The following is a 16,689-nucleotide window of genomic DNA, read 5'->3' as shown; positions in this document are numbered from 1 at the left end:
GTGAGATGCAGGAGTTTGTGAAATTATCATCAGGGTCAAAGGGCTGGATCTCATTTTCTTTGAGCTTCAACCTGCTTGTTTGATGGTGTTTAGAATTTGAATGCCATTTCCATTCTCATGTTTGTTCAGTGCAAACTAAAGTGATGACACAATATAGATTTGTGTTTACACAGTGGTTTGAATAGGACGACGTGATTCTCTCCTGGACTCGCATGAAGTGGCCTCGGTCTGAGAATAGATGCGACTGAACCTGTTCGCTGGGTTTTGAACAACAGAGGCAGCCACACTGCGTCTATTTCTGGAAAGTCCGGAGTTCGTCTGACGCTACGTAAACGCAGAGGGATGTTTTCAATAATCAGTACGTCAGGTGACGTCTGTGGAGAAGTGTAATTACACAGAGAAGCTGAGGCTGGAGGAACAGTGTGGTAACAGTTTACTGTCATGTGTTTAGACCCATTTCACCCCCGACCTTAGAAAAACATGTGAATTCTTCAGGGATAAAGTGGAAATGTCGTTTGTATTTGAAGGGTGAGAGTTTATTTCACATCTTCCGTTTCTACTTTTCAGCCCAAAAAACTGAAAAGAAGAATATAATAAAGATATTTGAAAAACAATTGCAGTCTTTAAGTTGCTTTCTTCACTTTCATTTCTTCAGATTGTGCTTAATTCTTGTTGATTGACTCATCAGCAAAAAAAACACAAAGGTATGCAAAATTAAACACACATAAGAGACACACAACTTTCATAAATAGATACAAAACAGCACAAGCCTTCCCAAGAAAAACAAGAGATGCAAAATCACCTTAAAGGTCAGAAGTCAAAGGTCACACTTGCATCCCGTCTGTGTGTGCCCCCCCCCCCCCCCCCCCCCTCTCTGCACACAGCTCAACCTGAGCGCTCGTACTCGTGTGCACTCGTGCCCGCGCGCGCACGCCCCCGCACTCACGCTCCTCGCGGTGGAAGCTCGCTCGCGTCGAACAGAACAGACGCAGTTTGTTTCCAAGAAGAAAAAGAAGAGTTTCAGAGGATTAATAAAGGAAAGAGTCTGAGGAGAGAAGGAGAGAAGAAGGAGAGAAGGAGAGAGAGACACTACAGACAGGATGACGGAGGAAGAGGAGGGATAAAGACTTTATAAAAACCTGAGGTAAGATGATTCTTTATCTTCACACGACACCTTCAGTTCCTTTGAAACACGTGCACATCTCCAGCTGACACAGTTCATCTGTTTTTAGAAGTTTATTTACATTAATTAAGAAACTTTAATCAATTACTGATCCGAGCTCGATGAGGAAAATCCTCAGGATCGTTTCCTTCGCTTCGGTCAAAGAAACAAGACTTTATTAGTTTTACTCCTGAGTGAAAGTTGTGGATTTGAACTCATTTTTCTGAGCAGAGAATGAAAAACAATTAAAAAAAATCTGTGGTTGATCAATTACGTGTCATCTAATCATTGTACTATTGCCATAATTAGGATGTTTGTATTTCCAGGTCCGACTCTAATTATAACAAAGTGATTATTAGTGTTTGGCAGCACCACAGATAAATCCAGATCTTAAAGATAACTCTGTCAATTCATCTTTTATAATTTACTTTACATAAATATAAATATATAAAAAACCTTTGTTAACCACTAAACTGGATGAAGTCACGTGACAAATATGTTTATTATTAATCAATAAGCGAAGCCAATTAATTCATTGATCAGTCGTCACTTGATGATTTTCAAACTGTGAGTGAGATGATTTTTCACTTATTTTTTTAAGTAGATTTAAACTCACTTAATTGGAAACTGTGCGGCCCCCCCCACCCAGGGGATCTTCAGAGGATCTTCAGAGGTAAACAGCTGACTCCAGTACAGCTGAAGTCGCTGCTGACAGATTCTTCAGAATGTAACTTGCCTCCATTAGTGTCCGGAAGCCTCGACATTCAAATTCAACGGCGTCACTCACATCATGTTTTGAGCCTGAATGTCCTGTTGTCCTCGGCCCGGAGCCGTGGACGTGAACTAAATACTAAAATACTAAAATACAGTGTTATCTGTTCGAGTGTGACTTCAGCAGTTGATACTGGAAACCCCCTCTTCCCAGTCAGAGTCAGAACAGAGATGTGAAACCAGGGACACCAGTGCAGCCGCCATTCAAAGCCCGAACAATAACTGTTCTGTGGTTCAGACACAGGGTCTCACAAGCCTTTGGACTCAGGTGGTTTTTATTTGATGTAAAAAGCCACAGCGAGCCGGTGAAGGTGAAACATGAGCAGGATGAGTTACTGGTTCAATCCCCTCCGTCAGAATCACAACCTGCAGCAGAGGAGACGGATTGAAAAGCCCCGGACACGACGGTGACCCCGGAGCAGAGGGGTCGTGATCCCTCGAGGGTTAAAGGTCTGACTAACGTTGAGATGACGAATTCAAGGGGAAGGTTAAGGCGGTGACGGGGGAAACATTTTTTAATGTTCACTGGGCGCGTCGCTCACTTGTTATTACAGCACACACCTGAACAGTGTGTCGTGCATGAGTGTGTATCTGTGCAGGAAGAGCTCGACCAACGGGTTATTTTGCATAATGAGGAAGCGAAAGGATGCTTGTCATCAAAAAGGCATTGAAAGCATGTGCAGGCTCCACTTCCTCTCTCCTGGACCCAGACGAGCAGCTCGGAGCCGGAGCAGCTTCTCTACGGGTTTGTTCTCGTCCTCTTGTGTCTTCCTCTCATTTGAATCTCTGTTGTTTCTTCAGCGATGGATCCGCGCTGGTCGGGGGGGGGGGGTCTCCCTGCAGTTTAACATGACTTCTGAAGTGGGAGCTTGAAGGATCGATGTGACCTCCGAGTCAACGTGAGTCACCGTCTTCCATTCTCTTGATTTCTCCTTCACTGCAGGTGGAGTGGATATTGATTCTCACCGGCCAGATTGTTTACAGTTGATTTAACTTGTCACGAGGGCTAAAGGTTGGAGACGCTAACACTTCCCTGTTGTGTGTTTATCATGAAGCTGACGAGAGAACAAGCGAAACCACAAGTCCACAGACGGCGAGGTTTCCCTCACGATGCCAGACAAGCAGCCAGGCCTCCAGGACGGGGGGGGGGCCCGAGGAGAAGGAGGCGCCGGCGTCTTCGGTGCCGGACGTCCCGGTCGTCTCCGGTGATGGCGCGGGCCTGGAGCTCGATGACTTCAGGAAAACAACACACAGCGTCAAACAATCCACGAACATTGATGTATTGAAAGGAAACGACAGCTCGGGACTGAGTGAGTCCGAGGTGTCCGTCGAGGTGGGGGTGGTGAAAACAGCTCAGGCCCCCGGACCTCTCGTGGTCGCTACGGCCCTGCAACCGCCGGATCCCGATAGGCTGCAAACACACAACGACTCAGACTACAGCAGCACAAAGTCCAGCCCTGGCTACACGTCCACTAGCTTCAACTCGGACCTCTGTGGCGACGAGTTGTCCGAGCTCGACGGGTCCTCGTTGGAGAAGGCCAACGCCGTCTCCACGGCCAGTTTGGACGACAAACACAGTCCTGACCTCAAACCAGTAGAAGGAACGTCTTTCTGCGACGCTTTCCACGACTTCTCACCCAAAGTCTCCCAGACGAGGGACAGCTTCGACGCCGGGTGCGACGAGGCGGACGGGGACGAGGACGAGCGGAGCGTCAGGTCCGGGCAGAGCGTGAAGGAGGGGGTGTGCGGCTGCTACCAGGCGATCCACCGGGCCTTCCTGCGCTGCGTGGAGGAGACCCCGGCCATGCTCTCCGGTCTGGTGCTGTCCCTGGCCTTCTGCGTGGCCATCATCGTCCTCATCCCTGCCACAAGGGGGGTGAGTGTCCGCTCGTCCAACACACACCGGGTCGGATTATCAATCAAATCTCATCTAGGAACACAAAGCTCAAAGTATTCTGTGGTTTCAGCTTCTCAAACCAAGGCTAATGTCCTTTATCGATATGTCAAAGAAATGATTCCCATTGATTATCCAGACAGTGGCAGTCCGTCATATTCTAATTTGTACTCTCACAGTTTCATAAGGAACCAAAAACATGTATCACACTTCTTAACAGATCTCTGACGTTCAAGGGTTCATTTTGTTCTATTTAACCTCAGGGGCAAACCCGCTGCTAGCCAGTTTACCAGTCCGCTGGTTCCCTCCACAGTTCTTACTGGTCGAGATTATTCGTTAACGTTTGCTTCTTCACGATCTCCTCAAACTAGATCTTTTGTTTTGTTGTTTTGTTTTGAGAAACCCAATTAGTGGCCAAAGTTAAGTATTCTACCATTAAAGGAGACGTATTGTGCTCATGTCCTGGTTAGTTATTATGTATATTTATTTAAATTGTTCTGAGGCGCTAATGATCCGATGTACTTGTTCTCTCGTTAGCTGGGTGTGTCGGGGTGTTGTCCAATCAGCAGTGACGTATATACATAAACACTTCCTTATTCAAAAGGCAGCGCACACACAAACGTTTCCAGACTCATATTCAAATAAATCCAAATGAATTCAAATGATTTTGGAGCTTTGACGTTTGACCTGTATCCCCCCCCCCGGTACAGGATCAAATCATGACCCACGTGGGCGCCCTGTCCGTGGTGTGCGTGGTTCTCTGTCTCAGCGCCGCCCTGCTCGTCTGTCTGCCCTGGCTGGCCACAGTGAGGCGCTGTGGGGGGGCCCTGGCCCTCTTTGTGTGGGGGACGCTTTACACCACGGCCATAGTCTTCATCTTCACCGGAGGACCTGTCACCACGTGGGAACAGGTGAGATGTGAAGGTGTCACATTCTGGACGTTGGGATTTGTTCCTGACTCGTCGTTGACTCTCTTCCTCCGGCTCCTCCTCAGGTGGCGTTCTTCCTCTTCCTGTCCCTGAGCGTCTACACGGTGCTGCCGCTCTCTCTGGCCTGGGCCCTCATGGTCGGGATCGGCACCAGCGTCTCCCACATCGTCATCATCAGTGTGTACGTCCCTGTCACCAGCCCCGAGACGCCGGACCTGGCTGTGCAGGTGAAACCTTTACACTGATAAATCTGTAGAGTTCATTCAGTTTCATCCTAACAAATGGTTTATTGTGTGTTTTATCAAACGTTTCACAGCTAAATTATAGTTGAAATGTGACAGAACACTCCATGATGACAAAACAAGCTTGTTTTTAATGTTTTTAGTTGAAGTATCTGCCCTGTTTGTGTTAAACAGTCATCTCCAGTAGTGTAGAGTTAGTTGTTGATGCTAAACACACAGTTAAGCTGCAAATGTAAAAATAGGATAAAATAAGCGAACAGAACTTCCGCATCCAAATTTGTGCTTGTGTCTCGCGAATACAAAATTTGCCTCTGAATTTGAATATTGTGTGACGCCGGCAGCGTTAACAGTTCCTCTGGAAACAAAGCGTCTGTAGTACCACATGTGTTCTGATGCGTCTCCTCTGACTTCCTCCTCAGCTGGTGGCGAACGCCGTCCTCTTCGTGTGCGTGAACTGCATCGGCTTCTTCCACCTGTGGACGACCGAGCACGACCTCAGGATATCCAATCAGAAGAGAGAGGAGTTCAGCGCCATACGCTCCCAGAAGGAAGTCAGGAAATATCAGCAGGTTGAAACTCTTTTACCCTCAGCTCCTTCAACGATGTTTCAAACGACCATATCTTTGTTTTTATTCAGTCCACGAATCCCCTCACTTCACCAGGAGGTCATTATTTGTTTCAGCGTTTTTATTACAGGTTCTATTTGCTTTGGTTTATTGCCGTTCGCCTGTCGCAGGAAAAACAGACGCTCAGCTGATCAAACTCAGCTTTGACTGTTTCATTCAATTTAACTTTTAAGATGTTATGATTTTCTTTAATTGATCTTTCATGCAAAGCTAAAAAGACATAATGACACGTAGCATTAAATTCTGAGTTAGTTGTTTTTTAAATCATTGAATATATCACTAATATAAATATAACATAAGTATATCTTTTAACTCCATCAGTTACTACAGCTACAGGTTCCTGCTGGAGCCAAACTGGCTTGAAAAGGGTTTAAAACAAATATTTTGAGAACAATATCCTTGATGAAATGATCAATACTGGGTACACTTTGGAGATGATGTGCGGTCGATCTCATAAAAGGGCTCTTTACCTGGACAGCCGGGCTTTGTGTACCCAATGCTCCTCTGGCTATTAGGCCAATAGATTAATGATTCACTGGTCTGGAGCTCGGTGGAGGAACGACCCACACGGTCGCTGCTTCACCGCGAGCAAACAAATAGACAAAATCAAGAAAGACGGTTTCTTCTACAGCCGCTCTGAGCAGATCGTCTCCTCCTCGAGATCCACTGTCCCGTTCGTACAAGGCCTCAAACCTCATAACCCCCCCCCCTTCCCGCCTCCATCCTGTTTGTGTCCTCGGCAACAGGAGCAGCTCCTCTTGTCGGTGTTGCCACGCTACATCGCCATGGAGCTGAAGACGGAGGTGATAAAGCGCCTGTCCAAGCCGAAGGGCGATAAGGAGAACGAGTCCAACTTCCACAACTTCCACAGCCTCTACATCCGGCAGCACAAGGACGTCAGGTGATGACGCTGCGGAAAATTTCACCTTCACCTCTCACAGATACTCTAACTTCACACACTCATAAACTTACATATTTGGTTAATTTGTTTTTAGGAGTAAAATTGTGAAATAACCACAATCCATAGAAGAAAAAAATTGAAATTTGATCAAATTTCTATGCACCTTTATTGTATTTCGTCAACAACAATATTCAAAGTCTTTCCTGATTCTCAATATGACTGTGGAGCTGTTTTGTCTCGGTGCAGCATCCTGTATGCGGACATCGTCGGCTTCACCAAGCTGGCGAGCAGCTGCACCCCCGAGGAGCTGGTGGCTGTGCTCAACAAGCTCTTTGGCCGATTCGACGACATAGCCAAGGTGAACCACCCCCCACCCCCCCTCATCCCTTGATAATGAAATGTTTCCTCACAGGGGAGAGTTTTAAATCCGTCCTTCCCTCTCGGTTCTTCTCCGTCTCTAGAAGAACGGATGTCTTCGCATTAAGATCCTGGGCGACTGCTACTACTGTGTGTCCGGCCTCCCCGACCCGATCCCCACCCACGCCAGGAACTGTGTTCAGATGGGGCTGGACATGTGCACGGCCATCAGGTCAGTTCACCTCACACTGCTCACCTGCCGACCCACTTGATTTCACTTTCAGATATGTGATGCTTTCACTCAGAACCTCGCGCTTGCACTCAAAGAGCTCCCGCTTGTGCTCGGTGCGCTCGCACTCAGATTTCCTCGACTCCAGTTGGTTTGTGTGTCTGCAGTAAGCTGCGCGAGGCGACGGGTGTGGAGATCAGCATGCGTGTGGGCGTTCACACCGGCTACGTGCTCTGTGGCGTGATCGGCCTGCAGAAGTGGCAGTACGACGTGTGGTCACATGACGTTACGCTGGCCAACCACATGGAGTCTGGAGGTCTGCCGGGGTGGGTCTTCAAATCTGCAAAGAGACAATTAACAAACCATAATGTAAGATTTACATGATGGTTTCTTGTCTATACTTAATATAATTATTATAATTATTATTAATAGACGAGTTCACATCTCAGAGGAGACCCTGCAGTACTTGAGTGGGGCGTACCAAGTGCAGGTTGGGAACGGGGGGAGTCGAGATTCTCTTCTTGACGGAAGAAAGACCTTCCTGGTGATAGACCCTCGTAAACCGGACATCAGCTCCAGGAAGAGAGAACCGGTAAGTGAACAAGTGTGTGTGTTAGAGTGTAAAGTGATTCTTATGTCACTTATCTTTGCACATCTGAAAAAATACAAACTCCTGAAGGGAACTGTCGAAGGCCTGGTAAATACACCAATAAGATCTGGTCAGGTAAGATAAGGGAAAAAGATAAGTTATTTGAGGGAATAAGGTATGGTAAGATAAGGAGATAAGATGAGGGTAAGTTAAATAGATCTTACATTATTTGATATAATGCTTGAGTATCTGTGGAGCTCATGAATCCTGCTGAAGTGCCGTTGAGCAAAGCACTGACCTTTACTCTCATATGGTTCCCTTCCAGGGGAACCGACAGTTGGAGCCCCGGCAGCGGGCCTCGGTGCGGATGTCCCAGTATCTCGAGTCCTGGAGGACGATTCACCCGTTCGCTGACCTCAGCAACCCGGAGGCCACGCCCTCCAAGAAGACCGCCGCCCACGTCGTCACGAGCCAACCACAGCTCAACACCGTATGTATTTGTCGCCTGGCTCCTCCCACATTTTAAATTGTTTTGTTGTGTAACTCATTTTTTTTCCACCAGGAACAAATAATCTTTACAATGTTCCTTCAGTAAATATTAATGTGTGTGTGTGTGTGTGTGTGTGTGTGTGTGTGTGTGTGTGTGTGTGTATGTGTGTGTGTGTGTGTGTGTGTGTGTGTGTGTGTGTGTGTGTGTGTGTGTGTGTGTGTGTGTGCTTCAGGAAAGACCTCCCTGCCAGAGCAACCCCTCCAGGTACGTTCACACATTTCTAAATGCTCATTTAAATCAAAGGCATTTGAATAGAAAATAATTATTAATTTAAAATAAAAATACAACATCCAGTTGCTTAGTTTCTTAGTTTGAACCTCCTCAGCGGTTGAAGCATGAGTGTAACAGTGTTGTTGTTGTTGTCTCTCAGTTTTGTCGTGGATCACGGAGTCAAAGGGTCACTGGACACACTGGACACTGCAGGGTCAGTTTTCTCATAAACTCCGCTGTTGATTATAAATTATTTATTATTTGTTCTCAGATGTTTAGATTAATCTTTAGTTTTTCTCTCGTTCAGGCGCAGAGCGAAGAAGCTGAACTGTTTGACTCTGCTGTTCAACGACTGTAGCCTGGAGAAACAGGTGGATTCATCCTCTGGAGCCTGGTTCCACAATATGTGCTTTGACCAGTTTAGAAAATCAGTGGTGTAAAACTTGTGGCGTGTTTGTTCCAGTTCCGAGTGTCGGAGGTGACGGGCCTGCATCACTCCATCGGCTGCGTGGCTTTGATCTTCATCACGCTCTTCATCGTCCAGATGCTCGTCTCCGAAAGGTGAGTCGCTCTTTGTTCATGATGTTTACATACTCAAACGTAGACTCTTTAAAATGATGGCAAAAGCCCCAAAATGGCGGCTCCCTCATCCAGGATATTTTGTCTTTGATGTGTCTTTGATAAACTCTCCCTCCTCCCAGGAACTTTGAGATGGCCGTGTCGTACGGCGTCACCTTCCCGGTGATCGTGCTGCTCCTGTCCATCGCTTTCACCAGATGCTTAGAGGTAAACAAGCATGTGTGCTGTTATTGTTGTGTTAATAGACCAATATGCACGGTTCAGTGAGGAGACAAAAGTTATTTTCCTGTTTTCAGAAGTGGCGATCCAAGATGCCCGTGGGTATCCAGTGGATATCGGGACTGTCCCGGGGCGTCTCCACCAGGGCGGCGCTCCGACTGTTCGTGGTCATTCTGTGCGTGCTCATCACCCTGCTCATGGCGATCCTCAACTCTGTACGCTCCTTTATCATCTGTCAGATCTTTATTTTATCTCTTCTTCTGTATTTCTCCTCTTGAACCACGTCTGCTTTCCGTTTCAGTTCTTCTTGCCAGTAAACAGAAACTGCACCAACATCACCAACAGGACGGAGCTGGAGGCTCTCAACCTCTACACCACGCCCGTGAGTTCAGACCCTTAACAAAGAGGTTTTTAATCCTTCTTTAACTTTGGCAGCTTTAATCTGAGCTTGGACACCTGACATGTATTCTCCCCCCCCCCCCTCACATTCCAGTACTACCTGTACTGCTGCCTGCTGGCCATGCTGGGAGTGATCGTGTTCGTGAGGACGTGCCTGTCGGTGAAGGCTCTGCTGCTCACCCTGGCTGTGGTGGTTTATCTGGCCGTCTTCCTCTACGTGTTCGAGCCGAGGTCCAGCTGCCTCGTGGACCTGCTCTACAACAACACAACGTGAGTGACGTGTGCACAACAGGGGAGGGGGGGGGGATTAAAAAAAGTATCTGATGTTGCTGCTTTTCTTTTCTTTCTGTCTAATTTCACTAATTGTTATATTTATCTGCTTCATAATTGTTTAATTATCATTTCTGCCTTTTTGTCTTTGTCCTTGTGTTCACACGTCATACAGTGATATCAATGATTATTGATTATTTATGTGTCTCTAATTGTTATTTGTCTTTAACCGTTAACACGTTGTCAGAAGGACAGAATAGTCACATAATCCAGAGCAACAGAAAATAAACAATTAAAGTTAAACTTCAGGTTCTATTGTGAGAAAGTCGCTGTGACCACCTGACACAAAATGGTGCCTCGTAATGCAGTGTGCGTTTCCTTCCTTGTGTGTGTTGAATTGTGTGAATAAACAAATCAAGTGTGCAGACAAACGTGTGTTAAACACGAGTTCTCTGTCCACTCAGACTCTCAGTCTTCCCACTGAAGTTTACTTCAGGTGTCGTGTTTCCAGCCTTTTCATTTCCTGCGAGCCGATGGTACAGATTGTGAATCTAGAGTTTCAGATCCTCATCATTTATTCAGGAGCTGTCTATAGACGGATGCCTCCCCCGGGGGGGGGCGGCCCCTTCACTGTGAGACACGAGACACTCTGAGGGATTATGTAACGGAAAGAACACGAAGAAGAAGTAGAAGTGGTTTGGTTTTCCAGATTATGTGCGAGTTGGGATCTAATTATGTGAAGATGTGTTTTATTCCAGGCCCGGAGTTCTGAAGGATCCTCAGATCATGTCGGGGGTGTGGTTGGTCATATTCTACATCGTGGGCCTCATCCTGGCCAGACAGGTGGGTTCACAAATGTTCACCTGTCTTTTTTTATTACATAAAGACGGTGTTTGTCTTCATTTGACCTTTATTCCTCTTTCTGAGACTAATTAACTTCCTTTGCTCTCTCTCTCTCTCTCTCTCTCGCTCCCCCGCTCAGGACGAGCTCAGCTGCCGTGTGGACTTTCTGCTGGAGCGATGCTTCCAGATGGAGAGGGAGGAGATGGAGACCATGGAGAACGTCAACAAGCTTCTCCTGCAGAACGTCCTGCCGTACCACGTCACCTCCTTCTTCATGGGCAAAACCGTGAGGAACCAGGTAAACAGCAGAAAGCACTAGAGCGAGGATCTGCTGTGGATATTAGATATATATTCTATATTATCCTGCTGCGCTGTCTGAAGTGTGGGAGTGAATGAAGATCGCCTCCAAAAGCCAGATGTGACAAACAGACGTTAGAGAAACTTTAGGGCCGATCGTTGGTTTTAAAGTGATGGTTACACGTCAGTAGAACTTCTAAGTGGCTCAGCTGGTTTCCCTCGTGTTCATCTATAGCTACAGATGTCTCTGTGAACTGACTCTTGAGACCCTCTCTCTTCTCAGGACCTGTACAGCCAATCGTACGACTGCGTGTGTGTGATGTTCGCCTCGGTGCCTGAGTTCAAAGAGTTCTACAGCGAGAGCAGCGCCAACAGCGACGGGCTGGAGTGTCTGCGCTTCCTCAACGAGATCATATCTGACTTCGATGAGGTACGAGGGGCAGAAGAGGCGGTTTGATAATGTCTCCGTCTGGATTCTGTGTCCGTCTCACTGTCCTCGTGTCTCTGTCCCGCAGCTGCTCTCCAAACCCAAGTTCTCGTCGGTGGAGAAGATTAAAACGATCGGCAGCACGTACATGGCGGCTGCGGGTCTGACACCTCCAGGCGATGAGAGGAAGGTGAGCAGCGCTTCTGAAAACCCACAATAAATAAAGTCCTGCATCGTTTTCCTCTGTTGACGTGTGAATACAGGAAGTGGACATTCAAAGTTGTATGTTATTCTGAAAAAGCCGCCTCATAGATATGAAAGATTTGTATATTTAAGGTAATCATGAGACATATCCAAAGGAAACAGATTCTCCTGTATTACCATGCTCTGCCCCGATGTTGTGAATGAACAACGTGATCTCTGGCGCCCCCTGCAGAAATACGAGATGTCCTACACTCATGTGCGGGCAATGGTGGAGTTTGCGTTCTCTCTGATGGCCAAACTGGAGCTCATCAACACACACTCCTTCAACAGCTTCAAACTCCGGATCGGTGAGTGGGTCGAAGCCGATCAGACCTTTCCCAACACCCTCAAATGTCATTTTACAACATTTTAACATTTCACAACCTGGATAGAAAACCCACTAATGTTCTCTACGAGCACGTGTGTCTGTCATCGTGTTTAAGGATGGAGTTTCAAGATGAAGTTCTTTTCATTGTTCCCTGATTTATCCCCGTTTGTCGTTTACTTGCAGGAATAAACCACGGGCCGGTGATTGCTGGAGTTATCGGGGCTCACAAACCTCAGTACGACATCTGGGGGAACTCTGTGAACGTAGCGAGCAGGATGGACAGCACGGGAGTGTTGGACAAGATACAGGTCTGAGACAAAGAGACGCAACTAGTGAAAGACAAATGTCCCGTTTCAATGAGACAATAAGAGATACATCGAATGAAGGAACCAATCAGAATCAGAAAGTATTTATTGCCAAGTAGGTTTACACCTACCAGGAATTTGCTCTGGTAGTTGGTGCATACAATGAACATAGAAACATAAAAACACAATAAATACAACACACGTAAGAAAAGCCATAAAAAAATATATATATATATATTTACTCACTATTTATTTCTTATTTACTCACTTTTTCTAATATTTATACAAAGTTACATTTATTTAGACATAAACATATCTAAATAAAATATATAAAAGATAAAAGATATAAAAAATGAACTAAAAAGTTGAATGCTAAACAGTGAACATTGTCAGATTGCAATATGCAATGTAATGCAGTATAATATAATATAATATAATTCTCTCAAAAGGATTTTGATTCCATCTCATGCTCATCGGATTCTTCTTCTTAACGCCTTGAGAGAATCCTTTGAAATTTGCCTCTAACGTTCACTTAGACTCACAGATTTACTGATTCGGTTTGTGTGGTCAAAGGTCAAAGGTCACTGTGACCTCACAACGAGTCGGCGGTGACTCTAGTTCTTGTAAAACTTGTCTCTTTCATCGGTTCCTCTCTGGTTCTCTGCTCTCAGGTGACGGAGGAGACGGCGGAGGTGGTCCGGAGCATGGGCTACGGGGTCACCCTCAGAGGAGTCGTCAACGTGAAGGGCAAAGGGGAGCTCACCACCTACTTCCTCAACACGGACCCGTCCTCTCCTCAGTTCTGAACCTGACCTACACTCATCACTAGACACTGGGTCCACACACGAGCTGCTAATGCTTCTTACTGGTTGATTTCATGAGCTGGGGCTGGCCCTGACGTAGCAGACGGGGGCAGCTGAGTGGAACATGAACAGTAGCTGTGACTTCTGGGAGTTCACCCACGTCCGTCTGACTCTTCACAAACATCCGCACCGACTCACCGCTGATGAAGGTCGAACACCGAGGAGCTGCCTTTGTCTTTCGGATGAGACGCTAAATAAAATCCAGTAGAATGAAGATACAAGACTTCAGGCTGGGGACTGACAGAAGAGAATCGTTGAACTCACAGACTGTGTCAGTGTCTGTACTGTGTCTGGACTCTGTGATGAACCCATATCCTGAATGATGCTCTTTTTGGGCACATTTATCTCTGATGATTCAGAAGCATTGTCCACTTATGAACCCATGTTAGTGTTTATGGTTATTTTATAGGAAAGTAATGAGAAATACCAAAGATAACTGTTGTTTACACCTCACATAAGCAAAAACTTCTCATATTATTTACACATTTTTCAACCTATTCTGTTTTAACTTAGTTGCGAAAAGCGTTTAGGCCTAAACTCGGATTTGATTCTGAATCTGAGAATGTTTATAAAAATATTCTGTGTTTTCAAACCGTTAAGATTTAAAATTTGATTTCTTTATCATCTACACAACCTGACATGATGCTTCAACACATTCACACACAGGCACAATGATGCATCGAGCCACTAAACGTCATAATGCACATTTGAAACTGCACTTTTTAATTTGTTATATTTTTTAATGGTATTTCTGTATTGGAATAGTTGCACACAGAATATTTCCCCTTTCTTTTTAAATACATCCATATATATATATATATATTTATACATCTACGAGGGGTGTTGTGAAGTGTGAATGTACAAAGAGCTGTTCAGCACATGGAAGTATTTTTTTATTTAATTTATAAACTAATAAAAAATATATCACTTATGGATTTTATTGTTTTTTCATCGTCCTTTTTCCTCCACTGATATTTATGAATCTGTGTCATTGTAGTTATAAATTTATTTATGTAGCACAGTAACATGTACTCGGAGTAACGTGTACTCTTATGTACTCAAAGTAACTTGTACTCTTAAGTACTCAGAGTAACGTGTAATCTTAAGTACTCACAGTAACATGTACTCAAAGTACCGTGTACTCTTAAGTACTGACAGTTACATGTACTCAGAGTAACGTGTACTCAGAGTAACGTGTACTCAGAGTAACGTGTACTCACAGTAACGTGTACTTTATGTACTCAGAGTAACGTCTACTCTTTTGTACTCAGAGTAACGTGTACTCACAGTAACGTGTACTCTTATGTACTCACAGTAACGTGTACTCTTATGTTCTCACAGTAACGTGTACTGTTATGTACTCACAGTAACGTGTTCGCTTAAGTACTCAGAGTAACGTGTACTCAGAGTAACGTTAACTCACAGTAACGTGTACTCTTATGTACTCAGAGTAACGTGTACTCTTATGTTCTCACAGTAACGTGTACTCTTATGGGGTTAGGGTAACGTGTACTCTTGTCCTCTTCCTACTTGCCGCTTGTCAACTGTGGAATTTCCCCCTCTCCAAAAAGCCCGCCCCTGAGCGCTGTGATTGGCTGAGGCCGCTGCCGGGGGAACTTCCCTGGCCTGTGATTGGCTGCTGCAGGTGTCCTGTCTCCGCTTCCTGCTCTTGTTTGTTGTTAATGGAGGAGAAAGTGTAAACGGAGGAGAGACACACAGTCTCAGAGTTCTTCTTCTTCTCTCTCTTCTCGTCTTCTGACCCGGGACATGTCAGGCACGTGACGTGCGTGTGTGTTAACATGTATGGATAAAGTTTGGAGGTAGTTGCGTGACGTCACCTCCAGCGGCGGTGAACCAACACGCGTCTTCTCTCTGGAACTCAGCCGCACATCTTCTCCTTCTACAGGTAAAATGGCCGTTTAGTTCCCGGGCGAAGCAGCGTCGCGTTTAAAAAACACTTTAAAGATGTCGGGCGCTCAGGAGCAGCTCCGGAGGCGGCGCCCCCCCAAGATGTTCGTGATCTCGACCGACCTGAAGGTGCAGGACCACCTGGACGGAACCATTCGGCTGCAGCGGGGGTTCATCTGCCAGGAGCAGGACGTGAGCAGGAACAGAGGGGAGTGGCAGTGGGTCAAGGTATTCACTCACTTCTACTTTCTCATGTTTAATAAGTCAGCACGTGGCTTCATCTCACTCCGTCAATAAAGATGGACGAGCTCCCCAGAGGTCAGCAGAGCTTCATTTATACAGGTCAGAGGTCAGAAGGAGCATGTGGATAAGAAGACAGAACAAGAGCAGGGTCGGGTTAAATATAAAATATACATGAAGTAGAATAAGAACAATTAAAAGAAGTTGTAATAAAGATAAATAAGCAAGTCAAAAGGGTGGGAGAGGGTTAAAAATAAACATAATTGAAATAAAATCTGAAGTCTGAAAACAGCTATATTTATAAAATCGTTAGTTTGTTAATGAGTTGAAGCAATAATTGAATTAACAATAATACTAATAGGTAGGCAAAGACTAATGATAAGACAATCCAGGTAGTATATTCATATTGTGCAAATATTCTGACCATAATGTAAAATATGCTGGTTTTAGTTCAGACAGATGATATTTGTCAGTGTTCCGTGTTGTCGAACTTTGATATTTTCCTTCCCACATGTCCCCCCCCCCCCCCCAGGTGTTAGACAATGACTTTGTGGTAAAGCTAGACAGGAAGTTCCTGCTTCCGATCCCCAGTGACCTCAGCGGCCTGTTGGAGCCGGTGTTCGATCCCGAGGCTCGTCTGAAGCTACTGAGTAATGACCCCTCATAGTTTTAGTGATAATTGTGTTTATTCTCTCCGTTGTGAGGTTTTCATAGTTTCCTTATTTTTATCAAGGCAATCCTGGGAAGCTGCAGCACCTGGCCACTCTGCCCCTGGATGCCCCGCTCTGGGTCCAGATGGGTCAACAGGACGAGCTGGCCGAGGCCGACCTGAAGTACATCGGGCCGCTGACCAGAGGGAGCAGCGCGGTGTACTTTGGCGTCCAACTCAAGGTAAACTGAAAACATGTGTGTTTTTAAATTCACTAGATCCAGATCCATTCATTGTTCTCAGAGAAATCAATGAAAAAGTAAACGATAGAGAAAGTTAAAACAGATTCCTGGATCCGCCCCTGATCCAGATCTGCATCATTTATACACAATTTACTTTGTGGAGGTAATAAGTTGAAAACTAATTACCCAGAAGTCATTAGATTAGATTCGATTCAACTGTATTGTCATTGCACAGTACAAGTACTTATACAACAAAATGCAGTTTAGCATCTAACCAGAAGTGCAAAAAAAGGCAGTGAAAGTGCATAGTATTGTGTGTATTTAAAGTGGAATGTAAATAAATAAGATATGTACAGTAAGAAATATATATGGAATAGTACAGTTTTAACAGGTGTTGTATGATATAAGAACTATGAG

At 45.4% G+C, this 16,689-nt stretch overlaps 2 protein-coding genes across 2 annotated transcripts in view; both read left to right on the top strand.

Moving 5' to 3' along the window:
• The first annotated feature begins 3,043 nt into the window (after window positions 1-3,043).
• LOC128430383 (adenylate cyclase type 4-like) lies at window positions 3,044-14,168 on the top strand. The gene is given in 26 exon segments (XM_053416424.1): window positions 3,044-3,073; window positions 3,075-3,809; window positions 4,538-4,738; window positions 4,822-4,983; window positions 5,418-5,567; window positions 6,371-6,525; window positions 6,772-6,883; window positions 6,987-7,114; window positions 7,279-7,437; window positions 7,544-7,703; window positions 8,026-8,190; window positions 8,423-8,454; window positions 8,621-8,674; window positions 8,768-8,831; window positions 8,924-9,021; window positions 9,162-9,246; window positions 9,336-9,473; window positions 9,560-9,640; window positions 9,752-9,927; window positions 10,686-10,770; window positions 10,910-11,068; window positions 11,351-11,497; window positions 11,583-11,684; window positions 11,931-12,045; window positions 12,249-12,373; window positions 13,042-14,168. Coding segments are annotated over 26 exon segments (3,753 nt in total). The 3' UTR covers window positions 13,177-14,168.
• Window positions 14,169-14,859: 691 nt separating this feature from the next.
• The window catches only part of si:cabz01101003.1 (ubiquitin carboxyl-terminal hydrolase CYLD), an 8,703-nt gene continuing 6,873 nt past the window's right edge, over window positions 14,860-16,689 (top strand). Inside the window, exons 1-3 of the mRNA XM_053416092.1 lie at window positions 14,860-15,369; window positions 15,914-16,031; window positions 16,115-16,272. Of these exons, the coding sequence (XP_053272067.1) occupies window positions 15,199-15,369; window positions 15,914-16,031; window positions 16,115-16,272 (447 nt within the window). The 5' untranslated portion in view covers window positions 14,860-15,198. The remainder of the gene's footprint in view (window positions 15,370-15,913; window positions 16,032-16,114; window positions 16,273-16,689) is intronic.

The sequence above is a fragment of the Pleuronectes platessa genome, chromosome 23 (assembly GCF_947347685.1).
Source record: "Pleuronectes platessa chromosome 23, fPlePla1.1, whole genome shotgun sequence".
Classification (NCBI taxonomy): domain Eukaryota; kingdom Metazoa; phylum Chordata; class Actinopteri; order Pleuronectiformes; family Pleuronectidae; genus Pleuronectes; species Pleuronectes platessa.
This window is presented reverse-complemented; position numbering and strand designations above follow the sequence as displayed.